Below are 17,613 nucleotides of genomic sequence, written 5' to 3' on the forward strand. Positions count from 1 at the left end.
GTTAGATTTTACATTTTTAAATGACTCAACAATTGGCTATTTCTGTACCTGCAATAGTTAGATCCGAGTGAAGTTTAGATATTTAAGGTTAGCTTGGCCCTCATCTTATATAGTTGTGGTCCTGATTTTATATTATGCTGATTTGATGCTCCTTTTTACCCTTTCACAATTTTTCACAGTTTTGTAAGTTTTAATGTTTGCCTAAATGTTGGATTTTTCACAATGTCTTGGTTTGGGGTTCAATTCCCACTGAGGATTCCCGAGTTATTCAGATATATAAACACTTGTCATTATGTAAGGTCATGTCTCTGAATCATTTTGCTTTTACTGTTGTGCCAGAACAGAGGGACCAAAAAGTGATTTTTTTCTTTTTTATCTTTTTGATTTATTTGACAAAAAAAATACAAAACAGAAATGTAAAAAAATGCAAAAACATATGATTTATGATGTATGGTTTAGACATTTTTCACCTCTATTCTGTAAGTCTTTTTTGACCTTTTTTCTGTGATATATCTCTATCTTAACAATTCTCTTACAATGAATGGATTACAAGCCTACTGACCATGGGCAGTAAAGTGATTTTTCCTCAGAGAGCTAAAAGGCCAGTTAAATGTAGTGATGTCTCAGTCATGTTTTTTTTCTTCTCTTGATCCTTTAATATTGAGTATGTGCCGATACTGAGTCAGATATTCATTTTTAGAATATTTTGTTAATTTTTCCAACAGTAAACGATGCAGCTGCATAGTGAATGCTCAGGCTACAGTAAAGCTACAGTCACCTACAGTCATGTCCCTGGACAACTTACAAAAATGTGTCCACATTTTCATTTCCAGCAGGTTACATTACTGTAGCTTGAAGAGATGCATGGATTTAGGTGTATTTTAAAATTTTTTTTAAAAATTAGGTGAAGTAATTTTTTTATTTAAAAAAAAGTGTAAACTGCTTTGAGAACAGATGGATTACTATTACTTTATTGGGTACTTTGCTCTTTTTTCTATCGTTTTCTGAGAAATATGATTTCAAAGGTGCTTGTAAGACTAAATGACTTGCAAAATTTGTGTATTTTTGCAGTACCCAACATTATCTAATAACTCCACAGAGTGTCTTAAACTTGACACTTGACCTAAAAGTACATTTAGATAAACATGTCAATGGTTATGCCACACAGTATGTAGACTGGAAGAACAACATGAATTACTTGTATAAACACAGAATATATATTGTTGTAACCTGCTAACAGAATATTCCACTGTCTTTACTGGACAGTACTCAACATTTTTACAAACCACTTTCATAATTGATATTACTGTATTTTTTTTTATGGTAGATATGACTTGAGTGTACAGTACATCCCAATCATCAAACAATCAATTTCAATTAATTACACATAAAAACATAAATTAGTTCTAATTTTGACAATGATTATTAGATGATACCCAGTAATCCCATAAAGAACCTAAATGCTCCAAAAGTGTAAAATATGTGCTTATAACTTATACTCTAACTATAACTTTAGAGTATTTGTTTTTAGGTGATAGACCTCCACACTGCTGTTAGTCTGAAGGTTCCTCTGACTCCAGCGAGTGCCTGTTTATTTGGGTGTGTATGAGTAAAATATCTTCACATGGCGTTTTACGCCATTGTCAACCACAATATTGTGGAAGTCAGAGCCACAACACGATGACTCAGAAACAGGAACATTTTATTTCTGAGCAGAGGCACAGCTCGCTGAGAACAACACACAAAATAACTAGACACACATGACGACTTGATTGCGGCACATCCATTTGTGAGAGTCAGAGCAGTTTGTTTTGTCAGCTTTAAAAAAAAAAAAAAAAAAAAAAAAATCTTCTTCATTGCAGCTCATGAGTGGATTTGCTCATAGCCGCTGTGTTGATGCAGCTGTGCTCATCGGACAGTCGGAGTCAGAATCTGCCCTCAGTACTGCTGGGAGGCTCTTAGACACCTGAAATAAACACACAAGGACAGGTCAGAAATACTGTAAAGACGTGTTATAGTAAAGCCATAGACAACTACAACATACCATAGTGTGAACACAACCCACCACCTCTATTAAAGCTCTGTATTTAACTTCAAATTATTTCTATAATTAGCGGCACATCTAATGATCTAAGTGATAACTGTAATATAACATAACACAAATATGTCAACTTCTACCACTAATAATAACAGTAATACTGTCACTATTAACATGGATGATGTGAAACTTTCTAAGGTGTGTGGGACATTTTACAATCATTTTGGATTAAACATTTAAACTTTATTCATACAGAATTTTTGCTTTACAGAAGGAACAAAAGAGAAGGAGAGAGAAAAAAGAGACAGATAAGGCAACATCCAAAATTAAGCACACACAGTGTATAAAGTTAAAATAAAGAAGTAAGCTTGAAAACATTAATGCTGAACACACCTGTTTCTCCAGGTTTTCAATCTGCTGCAGGCGCCTGTCAATCATTCTGTCTCGGGCTGAAACCTCAGAGGTCAGCCTGGCGAGCCGCACCGCCTGTTTATCGATGATCAGCTGTAACACATCAAAGATATAAAAGGGAAGAGACGGTCTAATCTGTTACTTCCACTGACAAATGTGTAGCTACTACAGCACAGCAACTACAACAAATAACAAAAAATTGTTACTTTACATTCGATCATTATATTTAATATTTGAAGTTTCAGACAACAGACTCAAGCAAGAAAACCGTCATTTCCTTCCTTTCACCTGCAATCATACTATGCAAAGTAAATTCTACACTAGTTTAACACAGCAAATGTAAGTCAGACAAATTCCTGCTTATTTACAGTCAGTTCTGATTTTTTTCCCCTCTCACCTTCATGGAACTGATGTCGAGCGGCCTTTGACCCCCTGACCTCGGCTCAGTCATGCTCTTAATGCCCTGGAGGATCCGGCTTATCCGGTGCTGCATGGCCCCCTGCTCCGTCTCCAGATCCTCCAGCCCCTTCTGCAGATCTCTGACTGCCTTCCACATCCTGTCACCCCTGGCACTCAGCATCTGCAGGTCCTTCCTCACCTGAAGAACAGTACATTACATCACATTATTCACAGTAATAAAACGTTTCACGGCATCTGTATGTACCTGATAGTCTTCTTCTGATGGTTTACAAACCTTTATTCAATTCATTTTCAGACCTTGAGTCACATTCTACTTGGTCTTTAAAGGTCTCATTGACCTTACTCTTGTACTTCTTGTTGCCAATATACCATCCAATATAAAGGTCCCTGTCTTTGAAAAAACATCTCACTGTCTGTGCCAAATAACATTATTTCATTTTTTTCATTTAAACCAATGGGAGACTGTATGCACACAATATTTTTTGCCAACACATATCATTTAGTTTTTTTTGTATAATTATGTGTTTTAACACAATGTCTCCATTGTACATACAAATAAAACAATTACATTTTCGAGATAATGCTTTTGCCCTGAGCAGATTTCAGTGGAAATCAGTGGAATATGAGACATAAGGAGTGCCTTTTGTTCCCATGAGTGGGTACATGATTTAGGAGTGCATGTTCATTTATTTTGTTTTGGCAGCTTGGAACAGTAATGTGTGTCTGACATGGGTTTTATCCACAAAAATGTATCCTTAAAATGGCATCTTTTCCTTCTCCCTCATTAACAATGCCACAATCTATGAATATGCAATTATATTACATTTCAGAAGTTTAACAGCTGGACACAAGATGTCTCCTACTTCACTGTAAAGTCCATTCTCAGTGTTTGTGTATTGGAGCCTTCAAGTTTCCACATCACACTTGCATGTTAGTTGTAAACTGGACCATGATTGGCTTCCAAACAAGTTGTGATGCCACAAATTGTGCTTACAGTTCTACCCCTTAAAGTCAGATTTTCAGTGAGCACAAAGAAAAATCTAAAGATTAGCTGGTTTCAGCTTCTCAAATGTGAAGATTCAATGATTTTCTTTGCCATACAACTAATTATTTTTGGGTTTTGGAATTTTGGTTGGACATATGAAGATGTCAACTTTGATTTTGGGAAATTACAACAGGCATTTTCTACTACTTTCTGACATTTTATAGACAAAACCATTAATCAAGAAAATATTTGTCAGATTAATTGATAATGAAAATAATTGTTAACTTATTTTGGGGACATTTTCATGCCTTTGTTAGACAGATGTCAACAGAGAGATGACAGAAAATAGGGGAACAAGAGATGGAAAATGACAACACAGGTCCCTGGCTGGACCGTTAGGATCAAAACATTGCTGAGGCCTCATATTAGCTTCAGGTGAACTTTAGGGCTGTGGGCTTTCCCCCCTAATCTCTTATCACAGTTAGAGAGAGATCTCTTCACAGCCAGTATGGACAGGAGGAGTGACTACAGTGACCACTGAGTATTTCAGTGTACATAGGGGCATGTGGGCATTGTTTTAAGACAGACTTGATAAAAATGTGAGCCTAAAAAGTAAATTAAAATGATTAAAGTGAAAATTAAACAATAAAAACAAAGAAATCAATAAAAGATGAAAATCAAATAATAGCCATACAAGTGAGCCTTAAGCAGGCTGCTCCAACAGCTTTAAAAGCTTATAGCTGCCCCACCAAAGGTTATAGTATTTGAGGGTTTTTTAAAAAAAATAATAATTTATTATGCATTATTCACAATATACACCACGCAAACAACATAAAACAAACTAAATCAACCAAACAAACATCAAAAAAGCAAATAGGATCAGACAGGCTGACATTTAAAATAGATCTTAACAAGCTCCATGGTCCCTTCAGTGCTGCATCATTTTCTTGTAGAACTAGGGCTGCTCTTTCCACAGATAATAAGTTGAAAAAGTGAATATGGACTATTTCACTCAGAATAAAGTGGACAGAGCTTAAATGAAGTACCTTAACAAGTGGAGACAGAATAGAGTATGCTACACTGTCATGTGGAAAAGTTTATTTTTATAACTTTGAAGCTATTCATTGGAGGTTGAAAAGGAATATTGGGCTTCAAAGAGGTCGATTTATGATAAAATTACTGTTTCCAAAAGTTTCCATCTGCCAAAAATGTGCAAAAGTTAAACAAAAAAAGATGTCTCAAAACAGGTCAAAGTTTGTATTTTTATAGCTGTCTGAAAAGTGTATTTCCCTTATAAAGTATGATTTTTCAGAAATGTGGTTCCTCCTCACCTGCTTGTGAGTCCGTCCTGTCTTCAAACTCTGCTTACGGAGGCTCTCCAAACTCCTGGTGGCCCCGTCCAGCTCTGCCGCCACATGCTCTCCCTGCCGTTCCAGCTGCCCCGCGTTCTCCTCCACCCCCTGCAGCAGGTGAGCCAGTCCCAGGGAGAGCACTTTCAGCTGAGACACAGGGACCTCACCTGCCTCCTGTGATCTGGAGGGATTGCCTGGTGGATGGTCACGGCGGGCCTGGCAGAGTCCCACCAGCATAAAGGACAGCTGCAGCACTTGGCTCACCCTCATACTCCAAGATTTCATCAGTTCACTTTGGGCAGATGGACTGGACTGAAGATCTTGATCTTAAATCTTGAGAGCCCAGACCCAGATCTGATCAACATAACAGGTCTGTGGAATCACACGGTGGCTGCTTGAAAGCTCATGTAGAGATGAATCCACATCTGCCAGGTCTCTAGAATCCTGATGTGCCTCAGATGTTCCCTGAGGAGGTCTGAAGCTCAGAGTGCTGAAGGAAAGAGGGATGAGGAGAGGGAGGAGAACCAGACTGGGAGACAAGGAGGGAGTTCCCAGACTGACGCCTGAACTGAAAAATAGTTCAGAGCTCTGAATATTATATTTAAAATAACAGACTACTGAGTAATCCATTTAACATTATAATTGTGTGGATTTTATTTAAAATAGACACCAAAAACTAATTTGTTTATTTGTGATTAGGTCTCCCATCACATATGCACATGGAACATTATTGAAGGATTTCTGTGAAAGGATTAACAAAATTTTGTGTGGCTTAAATCCTAATTAAGTTTATAATTGGAATTGAAAGGTGCAGGTTTACAGTGATCAACACCTTGCTGAACTTTGAGCACTTTCCCCTTAAATGAGCCTGTATTGCATTTATACATGAAAGTAAAGCAAGAGAGACATCTGCTGGCCATCTGAGGAGCTGCAATCAGTTTCTTTTATTGTTCTAGGAAGTGAATTGAGTATACAGGTGTCCGCCCTCCCCTGCAATACAGAACCACTGAGAAAACTACATTAAACCTTTATTTACTTATGAAGGGTTTGTCTCTCTTCAAATTAACACATTGAATGAACTGCCATGACATTTTGTAAAGAAATTCATGGTCCCCAGAGGATGAACCCTAATGACTTTGGTGATCCCGCCTTTTCTTCTAGTGCTACCAGCAGGTCAATATTTTCATTTATCCAGTAAAATATCTTGCACAAAATTTTGCACAGATCCATTATCTTCATGATTTAGATGGTCTCCTGACTTTCATTTAGCGTGTCCATGAGATTGACATTTTTGGTTTTGAGTGAAATGTCTTAACAAGTAGCGGTAGTAGTAGTGGTTGTACACACTACTGTGAGTTCAGACCATAGAGTGTATATAAAGATTAATGGATCATGACCTTGGACTGAAGCGAATGCTAGCTTACTGGGAACATTGAGTGGTGCACATGGTATTAACGTTAGCTACTTTGACTAAAAAAATGATTGACTTAGTATTTCTAGAGAGAAGTTGCCATGGTAGCTGCTGCTTGGTTCAGACAGGGCATGAAACAAATTTTAGAAGTTACATGATTGCATGAGTCAATGGAAAAAACACGATTAGTCATGAATTCGGCGCAAATTGATGTGAAGACACTTTGTGGTGCGTTGAAAATGTTCCAACTTTTGCAAAACATTTGCGTGCATGTCGGGACTTCTGCTCCTTAAATGTACAGAGATGACAGGGAAAAGGGGAGAGACTGGAATGGTTCTGCTGTGAAATTAGTGAAAATTCACATTGCTAGCTGTTTGAACACACACACACACTACCGTACACGTGGTTGGTGTGTCAGCGTCTAGCTAGCTTATAGTTATATCTGTATTGGTTGTATGGGGCAAATAAACTAAGATATGGTGCAGTGGTCAAATACGTGTGAATGATCCAAGGCAAAAAAATTTCACCTAGTCTTTAGACTGAAATCTATCAGGCAGACTCTAATCTGGATATTGTGCTTTGGTTTGACTAAAATGCTCATTCTTGGCCTTGACTAAAACTCCATGTTTTATTTATTAAGACAAGACTTTGACTAGACTAGTGTTTTTTTCAACTGAAACTTAAGCAAAAATGAGCAGGAGGACTTTTGATCTCAGTAAGGAAATCTAAAAATAGCTGAGGAAATTTACACAAATCCACTTCCCTGCCACCTGTATTTTTTACAGTGCCTCAGAAGAGTTTGCATTTATCACACCATGTAATCTAATCTGTTGTTCGGTACAGGAAATGATAAGATCCTAAACCATACCGGATACATTTTTTTTAATACTTTAGGTCTTATTTTCATAGCTTTGTCATCATTTATTCCTGTCATTTATTCTGTTTCTTAAACCATCTGTTACATGTTGTACTTTCTTTACCAGCTAGTCTAACTTTGGTGAAAGAATGACTTTCACATTACACAGGATTCATCTGATTAATTGTGAATATACAAAGGAGATATTTTACTGAAATATTAGGGGAGCTTTAAAAAATAGATTTTGGTAATATTTTCTCAGCTATACTAGTAATCAGTAGCTATAATTCCTGTACTGTGTAGAAATGTATTCATTGTATTTATTATTTACCATCATGTTTGGTCAAAATGTCATGCCAATAAAGCTCCATTGAATTTAATTGAGAGAATTGGGGGTACAAAACATGACTTCCTACACACAGACTCAGGCTGAAAGAGCTGCTTTGTACCAGCGAGGGGCAGACTAACAAACCGTTCTTTGAATTGTTTTGAAGTTGGGGCAGGCCTAATGCACAAACGACACTATGTCAACTCATAAAGACTGATTTATAAATGAGAGAAAGGCAGTCTCAGCCCACTGTTTCCTCCTGCATGAGGCATTCTGGACACAGAAGAAAGCTGCAGGAAGGCAGTGTCACTGCATGAGTCAGAGGAACCACGTTAGGGTTTACAGTAAGTCAACACGGTTTTACCATTTTAAGACACATTTGAATAATTTCTGATAATTTTGATTAAAAGTTTAAAGGAGTAATTGAGTAAAATGTAATAACAGTTCTTTCAAGATAATCCAGTCACTGTTGTCAGATTAATTTCTTCTCGTCTCCAAATTGCTACATGTTCTAAAACTAAACATAACAACTTTCTTTTAAGCTTAAAAATACTTTGTTTTCTGTGTATCCAGTTCATGTTCCAGTTGTTTTAGAATGCCGAAGTATCATAGAAATGTCTTAATCTTTTTATGTGAGCATTAGAGCAGCTGGTAATCTTTCATCTTGAATTAAAATATAGGACTAAACCTATGACTACTCACTGGTGAGAAATAAAAAGGAGAAAAGTGACACGGAGATCAAGGTGTTGTGCTCAGGCTGTCAATTTTAGAATGCACTCTGTAAACAAATGCTGGTATTTTTGAGAAAAACATGCAAAAAAACAAACACAAACTTCAAAAACAGCAAACATTTTTCCTGTTCTTATGAGCAGGAAAGATGTGGAAGTTGAGATATTGTAAAAAACTTTTATCAGTTACATAACTTGTTTATCAGACAAAAGAAAAAAAGAAAAGAAAGAAAAAGAAAACAAAAAAACAACAAAAACCCAACCCAACTTTGACTTCAATAAGGCAAAATATTACAAATGTTACTTAACTCAATAGCTTTCCTGTCTGTACGTTAAGTATTGTTCTGGAGCTGGGAGGTGAGTAGCTTAGTTTAGCTTAGCATAAAGACAGGACAAACTACTTCAATTGAAGTAGTTCAGATGATGAATGAAAATTGTCATGTCAGCCATCTGGCTGTAAGTCACTTCATCCAGATAAATGTTGTGTGTTCAGCTTATTCTGCTGCCCAAAAGTGGAGAAAATGTTAATATTGTAACACCATTTCTCCCATCATTCCTGCTGCTCAGAAATGATGCATGTAGTGATATGATATTTGGTTACAAATATCCAAGATTTGATTTGCATGTTATTCCATGAAAACACCTTGTGATGATGCTTTGTTCCTGGTAGTGATCTTTCAGAGTCAATGAGCTTTAGAAATTGGAGCACAGGCAGTGGGTTAATTCAGTAGGTCAGCCACACAGGAAGTGATGCCTCATTTGGTGATTTTAGAAGAACGAAGCACACAAAGACCTAAATGCTGCTGCAGCTGGGCCAAAACTATAGCACACAAACATCTTGTGTGTTCATGCATAAAGGCCTGCATGCATGTGTACATCCTGTCTGGTTACATTAATTTGTGTGTGTATGTGTTTGAGTGTGTGTGTGTGTGTCTTAGCTGTGTGTTGAGCACTGGCAGGGTGAGATGGAGCACAGAGCAGTGAGGTCCCAGCACGCAGGGATGTATGTGCTGATCAAAGTGGTGTCACATGATCTTGTGGCGCCCACAGGGACCACTGACGGGTGCAGGGCTGCTGGTGTCCTGCATTCAGGTTGGAGCCTTCAGGGTTGATGGAGACAGATTCTTTAAATACTACATATGTTTGACTTGTCATAGCAGGAAAAGCACAGGTGTTACTAATGACATTAACGATGGCTCAGTTCTGTTTTATTGATCCATGACAGTGAGCCAGCATGCACAATACCAGGACCCTGAAACTGCAGCAGCTAAATGGAATTCAGCCATCATTAAAGCCACTGGAAACCCAAATCAACAATAGCCTTCTAACTGTAACTTAGGGTTCTATGTACATAATAGTAAGATTCTAAAAAGTATTAGAAATTAGTTTCAATCCAAATTTGAAATATTGTTTTTGTAAACTTTCTTGATATTGGGTTTGAATTGGGCATAGTTATGCTTGGAAAAATGCTTTTATGATGAAAATTACACAACTAATTAACTGAACCAATCATAAACAACGTGATTTGCTGACTTGCTGTGTAAGTGCATTGTCTCATTTCCGGTTGCTGGAGTTTCTGTGTTATTGGTAGCGTTTCTGCATCTCAACCCAGTTAATTTTGCTATGTTTCATTACTGTGGCTAATTATGTACATTTAAACGTACTTAACAGCAAAATGGGCTGTTTTTTGAACTAGGTTTTATGAACATTTATTTCTACTCAGATTTTTGTGGCTGCTTAATGACACACTTAACTTTGATATCACATGCATTTTTACTATTTCAAACCAAATTTCCAGAGGCTTAAATATTATTATTTACACCTGCTTTTCCTACCGTTACATGTCAAAATGTCCTCTGTGAAAGAGACCTATGGCAGGTTCTGAAATGATAGAAGTGACTGTCAGACTGAACATGGGGTTATGGTTAGGATTGGAAGTGTGCCTGCATTGTGTGGGGTTGGTAATGGGATTGGAATGTGAATACGGGAACAGCAGCTCCTAAGAGAGCCAACGAAACTTGAAAAAAAAGAGGGTAAGACAAAAACAAAAAAAATTCATTTCGTATCTGCTGTGTTTAGCTGTGTTTTGGTCTTTCTGGCCTGTGTATAGTTAGTAGCCAGATCCAGTGCAAATAAACTGTTTTCATTGTCTGAAATGAAAGGAATAGTTTGACATTCCTGGAAATACACATTTTCGCTCTCTTGCTGTGAGTTAAATGTAAAGATTGACACCACACTCATGTCTGCATATTAACCATGAATCTAAAGCCAGCAGGTGATTAGCTTAGGTTAACATGAAGACTAAAGGCAGGGGAAACAGCTAACCTTGCTAAATAAATGTGGAACTATTCCCTTAATGTTCTTTCGTACATGGTCCCTGACAAATAAATCTAACCAAATAAATGTTAACATTTATATATCGTCATAAGCAAAATATTAAATATGACAAATTATTTATAGAGCAATTATAAGACCATTGTGCAAGATATTTTAAAGGGATATATTAAACTATAACATACACACACACAATATAATTTACTGTAGGACAGTAATACAAGCGCTAGAATACATTTTTAAAGTAATTGTGATCATATGCTACTTTATATTCTCATGTGTTACTACTTTAGTGATGCAGGAATATCTGTTATACAGTACCTATTGTAACAGTGGCTTTTACCCATTACCTCATTAATACTGGTGGCATGTGCTGTGGCAATCCAGGAATTCAGAGCTTTTCTTCCACCAAGTTGCTCTAATGCTTCTACTACAATCCTCCGGTCACTGGGTCTCCACCTTTCATAAAGGCCCCACCAAGTCAAGCATGATTTGACTTGGACTCGCAGGGGTTTGGAGGTCAGAGGTTGGGTGGCTGAACAGCTGGCGAGGGTCACATGCCAAGATTACGCTCGGCATGCCCTGCCTCTATAGATCAAACGTACAAACTGAAACCTCAGCTAGCAGGATTGAGCGTGTTATTGTAGCATGATTCCCATTAAATAAGCTCCAGCAGTCACACGCACTGCTAACCCCTCGGCATACAGCAGGGTCGTGTTGTGGTTTAGCATGAGCCTGAGCATCTTGTGTTCACTTTTAGCTTGAACTCGCTCAAACTCTGAACGCAGTGTCTCACAGGGATTGAGTAAGAGCTGAAAATGTATTATGAAAATCATTTATGTGATATGAGAAACCAGGATGAGTGACAATTTAAGAGGCAACTGTGGAGTGCAGCCATGAACCACAAATCAACACTGATGATTTATGGTTGAAGAGATAATTTATTCACTGCTGGCACTGTATCTCAATAATCTTCCAGTAACTGACAGCGATTCCGTGCTCATTACAAACAGTCATGCACGTGCATTCATATTGTCACAAAATCTGCTTTTGTCATCTCAAAAACATTACTAAGGTGTAACCATTACTCTCCCTGAGTGACACAGAGAGACTAATGCACGCTTTTATATCAAGCAGGCTGGACTATTGTAATACCCAAAAAGTTATTAATCAGCTACAGCTGAGTGCTGCCCAGCAGGACCAGAAGGAGAGAACACATTGCACCTGTTGTTAAGCCCTTACGCTGCTTTCTGTATTGATTTTAAAATTCTTTTACTTGTTTTAAAGCACTTCATAGTCTTCAGTCTACATGTCTCACATGCTTAAAATGTATGAAACAGTATGTCCCCTCAGGTCCTCTGACACCTAACTCTTTTCATTGTATTCACTTATTCCATCATATTCATGTTGTAAAATATTATTTTATCTTTATTATATTATTATTCATTTTATCTCCCCTCTTTTTATTGGTTTATTTGTCTTTGTTTTTATCTAGTTTTTTAATCAAATTTTTATTTCACTCCATTTTACTATTATAGTTTTTAAGTCTATTTTATTACATTTTCATAATTTTTATTTCTCATGTGCATTAGTCTCAAATTGTTTTATGGTTTACTGTCTACATTTGCTCTGTCTCATAATTGACTTGTCAGTCATCTGTGAACCATTATGAAAGGTACTATATAAATAAACTTTGATTGATTGATTGTCTCTTTACATAAAGACAAAACAAGCCCAGCAGCAATATGGCATTTAGCTTCAGGCTCAGACTGATAATATTATTACAACCTGAAAGATCACTATCAGCCCTGCAGGATCATGTCTTCACTTGCAACCTGCACTGTACCTGCAAACACCATCAGTCTCACTATGTATTTAATGTGAGCTAATATAAAAGTTGTTAGGTGAATGCATCCATCACCATATGCATCATCACTTCTCATAAATGTCTAGAATATACAAAATTTTGAGGCAAAAACTCAAATATGCAACCTGGATTTGAATTGAATTGGCCTGGTGGGAAAGTTATTCACTACTTTTCTTCATCAGTTTCTTCTTCTCTTTCCCTCAGAGTACAGCCCAGTAACCTCCTGCCAGGGACACGTGTTGCCACTTGGGAACTTTTGCTTGTCATTAGATGTGTAGGTGGCGCTCCATTGCACCACAAGTCCCCCGTCAGGACCAATAAAAGGCAGTGATGGGAGCCAGAGACTCACTGACAGGTCACACTGCCTCTCTTCTCTCAGGGGAGTGCAAGAGGAGGAAGACAGCCAGGCACAGATGGATTTGACTTGTAAGTATGGCTGGTATGTGGCAACAGTATTGTTTGGCGTAACAATGCATCTTGCTCAATTTTTTTTAATTGAAAAAATAACAACCCTAAGTTCCCTTAATTGTACAGTATGTTTCCTCACTGTAAGAAGAACACTAACTGTAATCCAAACCCTTTCAGCCTCAATTCCTGGCCCCATTTGGGACTGTTTCCCATTGAAAGGCTTAGCCACTTAGTCCTCATCCTAGAAGCCTTTTCTCTAGTAAAATAGAAACATACAGCTTGAAAAGACTTCAATAAAGTGTAAATCTCACTTTTGTGTGCATTTTCCAAGCAAGCCCGATGAGGGCAAAAACACCCACTGCAACTGATGTTAGTAAGAGCATTGCAGTTGGAGCTAATCCTCCATTAATCACAAGGGGCTGCATTGAGACCATCCTGGCTACACTTTAAAGGTAGACTATGCAGGATTTGTCAGTTGGTGTTTGTAAACATCTTAGGGAAATACATAGTATACCTTTAAAACAGACTTTTGACATGATGATTATAAAAAAAAGAAAGGCACACTTTGGAGCAAGCCGAAAAACTAAGAAGTGGTTCAAAATGGGACAGGAAGTTGTAGTTTTTATGAAACGCTACTCAAACATGAGTAAATCGTACATTTTTTGGAGACTACTTTCAGCAGCAGATTAATGCTTTTTGAGCTTTAATAAATATTTACAGTAGCAGGACAATGAACATGTCACATAAATATCAGGTTATTTAGTTCACTGCTGGTTTTGGTCTTTTCATGGGATGTGGTGACAATTAGAAAAATATAGAAATTCACCAGATTCATCCTTTAAGTTCCTGCAGTGGAGAAGGGCTAGTAGTGACTTATCTGACTACTGATTTAAATGAAATGTATATTTAAATCCCTCCTGCATTAAAATGGAAGGTAGGCAACAGTCAAGACAACCAAAAGAAAACAGAAGCATGCGAATGAATGACTTTTGAAGCGTGTGTCCCTGAATGCCCGCACACCTGCCATTAGACTTGCCCAACCAGCAGAGCGAGGAGGTGATTACCATTAGTGACTATCAGAGGAGCACACTGTCATTTTATTTTAGAGCCAGACTTCCTCGGGCCTCTCTGGAGTTCCTGATATAGGCGTAGCAGTTAATGAGGGAAATACCCAAAGTTAAACCGAGCATGGGAGCCTGAGAGCCTGAGAGCCTGAGTGGGGAGGGTGGGGGGAGGGAGGACCGGAGAGACTGGAACGTGAGAGAAAAGGTAGCAGGAGAAAAGAGAGAGAGATGACTTTACAGAGAGGGAAGGAGAGCTGTGGGTTTTCCTGGAGGACGGAGAGGAGAGTCATGTCTTTGCTGTGGCTGTGTGGGTCTCTGGCATGATGATTTGGGACAGAATAGAAAAATCACATTGCCAGGGATTACTACACTGCTACGGTGTCCGCTGCTGCTTCTGGAGCTGGAGGAGGATAAGTGTTTTTTTAAAATAAGGAGAGTGTCACACTTTTTTCTGCCTTTTTAAACGTTTCTAAGAGGGGAATTCTTCAAGCTGTCAGTCTGTGGATGACTCTGAAGGAAGAAGTCTTCTGAGGCAAGATCAATGGATTAGAGTTTGTGTTGTGTCTGCTGTTTCTGATCAGGTGCAGAGCTTAGTCAACTGCTGAACAGGGATACTCAGCAATTTGTTCACAGTGGCTAAGTTCTTCACTTGTTATGAACTTGGATACAAATATCTGCAATTACTTACTCACTGAAACTGTATATAATCTTGTCAAAAAATTAATTTTTTAAAAAGCTTTTCACTTAAACAATTAAAACCAAATCAGAAGATTTTGTGCTCAAATTGTAAAAAGTGAGAATTTGGGGATTTGTTTTTAATGTCACTTTATCTTAAAAATCCTAAACCAATTTGTGTTGCACTCTTGTTGTCATTAAAGTATAAGGCTGGTGATATTTTCTCTTTTTTTATTGTCAACAATTGAAAAAGACCAAAACCAACAATTAATTCATCCTACTAAGTAGTGTCTGTGTAGCAAAAGAAGAAGCCAGATATATCTTATTCCTCTGCCATAGAGCTTCATTGTTGTCCAAAAACCATTAAAACACATCAGTTAGCCACACTGTTGCACTGACTGACATCATCATTGTGAACACAGTGTAGGTTATTGTCAATCAGTCCCACATACTCTGTCCTGCTGCTGGAAATACTCTTTAGAGCACAGAATGTGTATTACTCCGCAACTGCAAATGCACCATTTCCTCAAGTTGGAGTAACATTTGCTAAAAACTAGTGTCCAGCTGTTTTAGAACATTACTGAGTTTACAAAAAATGAAATTGTATATTTGTGAACTGTTTTTAAAGATTTATGTCTGATTAGGAACAGATAAGCTGTGGGCTAACTGCCAAAGTCATGGTAGGGAAGTCGGAAAGTATCAAGAGGCACTAATACATTGTTGGTTTTGGTCTTTTAATAGGATTTGTTGACAGTAAGAAAAATGTAGAGTAACAGCAGCCTTTTTCTTTAAGTAGTCCTCACTGTCCTCACACAACACTCTCCATTAACTAACAACCATGATCTCAGGTTTGATATAAACCTCCACCTGGTCCTGGAATAAATCTAATCTTTTTGTGAATTTGATGCAGAGTATGTACTGTAGGAACATTCTTGAGTTATTTTAAGATCTGTTGGTGGAAGGGGACCCAAATTAAAAGTGACAGTACGGTCTAAAACTACATTTTTCTTAAAAGAAAATCAAAGAGCCTTTAGATCTTGTATTTATAATATTTCATCAAAACTATATACCTATATATAGACCTATATAGAGGTCCCATGTGGAGAAAGTATGTTGGAAATAAAACTTTTGCAGAAAGTAGCAACCAGCCAAAGGTCTATAATATACTGATATGAACCTCATAACTGTTTATTAGTTCTCTGAGTTCATGATTTTATATTTATTTTAGAAATTATGGATGCTTGTTACTACAAAAAATATGACGATAGATTGTCATTTGTCCAGTGCATTTACATTCACATTAGTATCTTGATTTTGGGTCTTATCCTGGTTTTGATCATATTCGGGATATTAATAATATTACATGGAGCATGAGAGACCTTGATATTCAGCTCCCTGTGATTCTAACAGTATCCAGGTTTCTGATTAGCTGTGTCAAGTTGTGTCTTGATTCCTCAACATCTCAGCCTCTCATTTCTCAACCAACAGAGAATGTTCAGAGACCAGGATAAGGTGTTTACATGCTGCCACAGCAGCCTGATTTCTATTGGAGGATTCCAGGTAGCAATATCCAGCTTTATGATTGTGTATGATTCCCAACTGGGGTACTAAAAAAATACCCACACAGCTGTGTTTAATAAATTAAACACAATAAACACTCATGATTAGAAATTGGTGTGAGACTTATTACAAAGGAACCCCCAACGGTTGACTACTAGCGTGCCTCTCAGTTTCCCACCAACCTGAGTTATGTTTTGAGTGGGTGAAACAAGTATAAAAGGTTGGATAGGTTGAAACAGGTTCAACCACTCCAAACGGTAGTACTTGAGCTCATCTGATTGGGCTGCAGGGGACTAAACGATTGGGTATAGCTACAATAAAGTATCTCTGATCAACAGCAACAAAACAAGACAAATAATGTACTGTATCTGTAGCATGTTGGATAAACTTTGAGATTGTCACTTTCATCTAACAAGATCCACATTTGACTCATTAAAGGCTCTGATCAGTCCTTTCTGCCTTTATCGGCGCCCATGACTTTATCTGACATTTATCTGAGCTTTTGTAACTTCTCTCCCTTTGCAGTCAGATTGAGTGACAATTTGTGATGTTGCCAAGTAATCTCATCCCTCAGAAATTTCCAATTAATTTTCCCTTAAACAATTAGAGGATTATATTTTCATTGGCAATACTGTGTTTACTTCTCCTTAGGGCTGACACTAACAGATAATATCATCATGTAAAAAAAAAAAAGAGATAATTAGAAATATAAATATTCTGAAGTTTAGCTGTGTGCAAGTAATTACAGTAAAGGAAATGTGTTTCCTATAAACATTTAATTCCTACCATGTTTTATTTAATGTGCAGAATTTCACGCCTCTCTCAGCAAGCTTTGAATGGCACCACCAGAGCGACACATGTGGAGTCTTTGGCCAATGTCTTGACAGAAACATCTGGCCTCCCTCTTGTGCCTTCTGAGCTGACAGCAGTTGAATCAAACACACTGGCTCAGTTCAGCAGGAACAGGAGTCCCGTCAGCACTCAACATTTTGTCGTGAATATCAAGCGAAGGATCTGAGGATGAAAAGTACAGTGAACATGCGGCATGCAAGACTTTCAACAGAGATCAGAGCCTTTTAGGTTGAGTAGAATGGCATAACCAAAGATGACCGAAGATCTGGATTTATGACTGAGTATGATACAGCCATTGTATCAGCTAAGAAGCTGCCCATAAAT

At 37.7% G+C, this 17,613-nt stretch overlaps 1 protein-coding gene across 1 annotated transcript; it reads right to left on the reverse strand.

The window, feature by feature from the left end:
* Window positions 1–788: 788 nt before the first annotated feature.
* LOC122968712 lies at window positions 789–5,773 on the reverse strand. Its single transcript, XM_044334127.1, has 4 exons — window positions 5,186–5,773; window positions 2,847–3,047; window positions 2,432–2,542; window positions 789–1,966 (listed from the first exon to the last, which is right to left on the reverse strand). Exons 1-4 carry the CDS (start codon window positions 5,489–5,491, stop codon window positions 1,880–1,882), a joined length of 705 nt encoding a protein of 234 aa, XP_044190062.1. The 5' UTR covers window positions 5,492–5,773; the 3' UTR covers window positions 789–1,879.
* Window positions 5,774–17,613: the final 11,840 nt, after the last annotated feature.

Source organism: Thunnus albacares, chromosome 18 (genome assembly GCF_914725855.1).
Source record: "Thunnus albacares chromosome 18, fThuAlb1.1, whole genome shotgun sequence".
Taxonomy (NCBI): Eukaryota; Metazoa; Chordata; class Actinopteri; order Scombriformes; family Scombridae; genus Thunnus; species Thunnus albacares.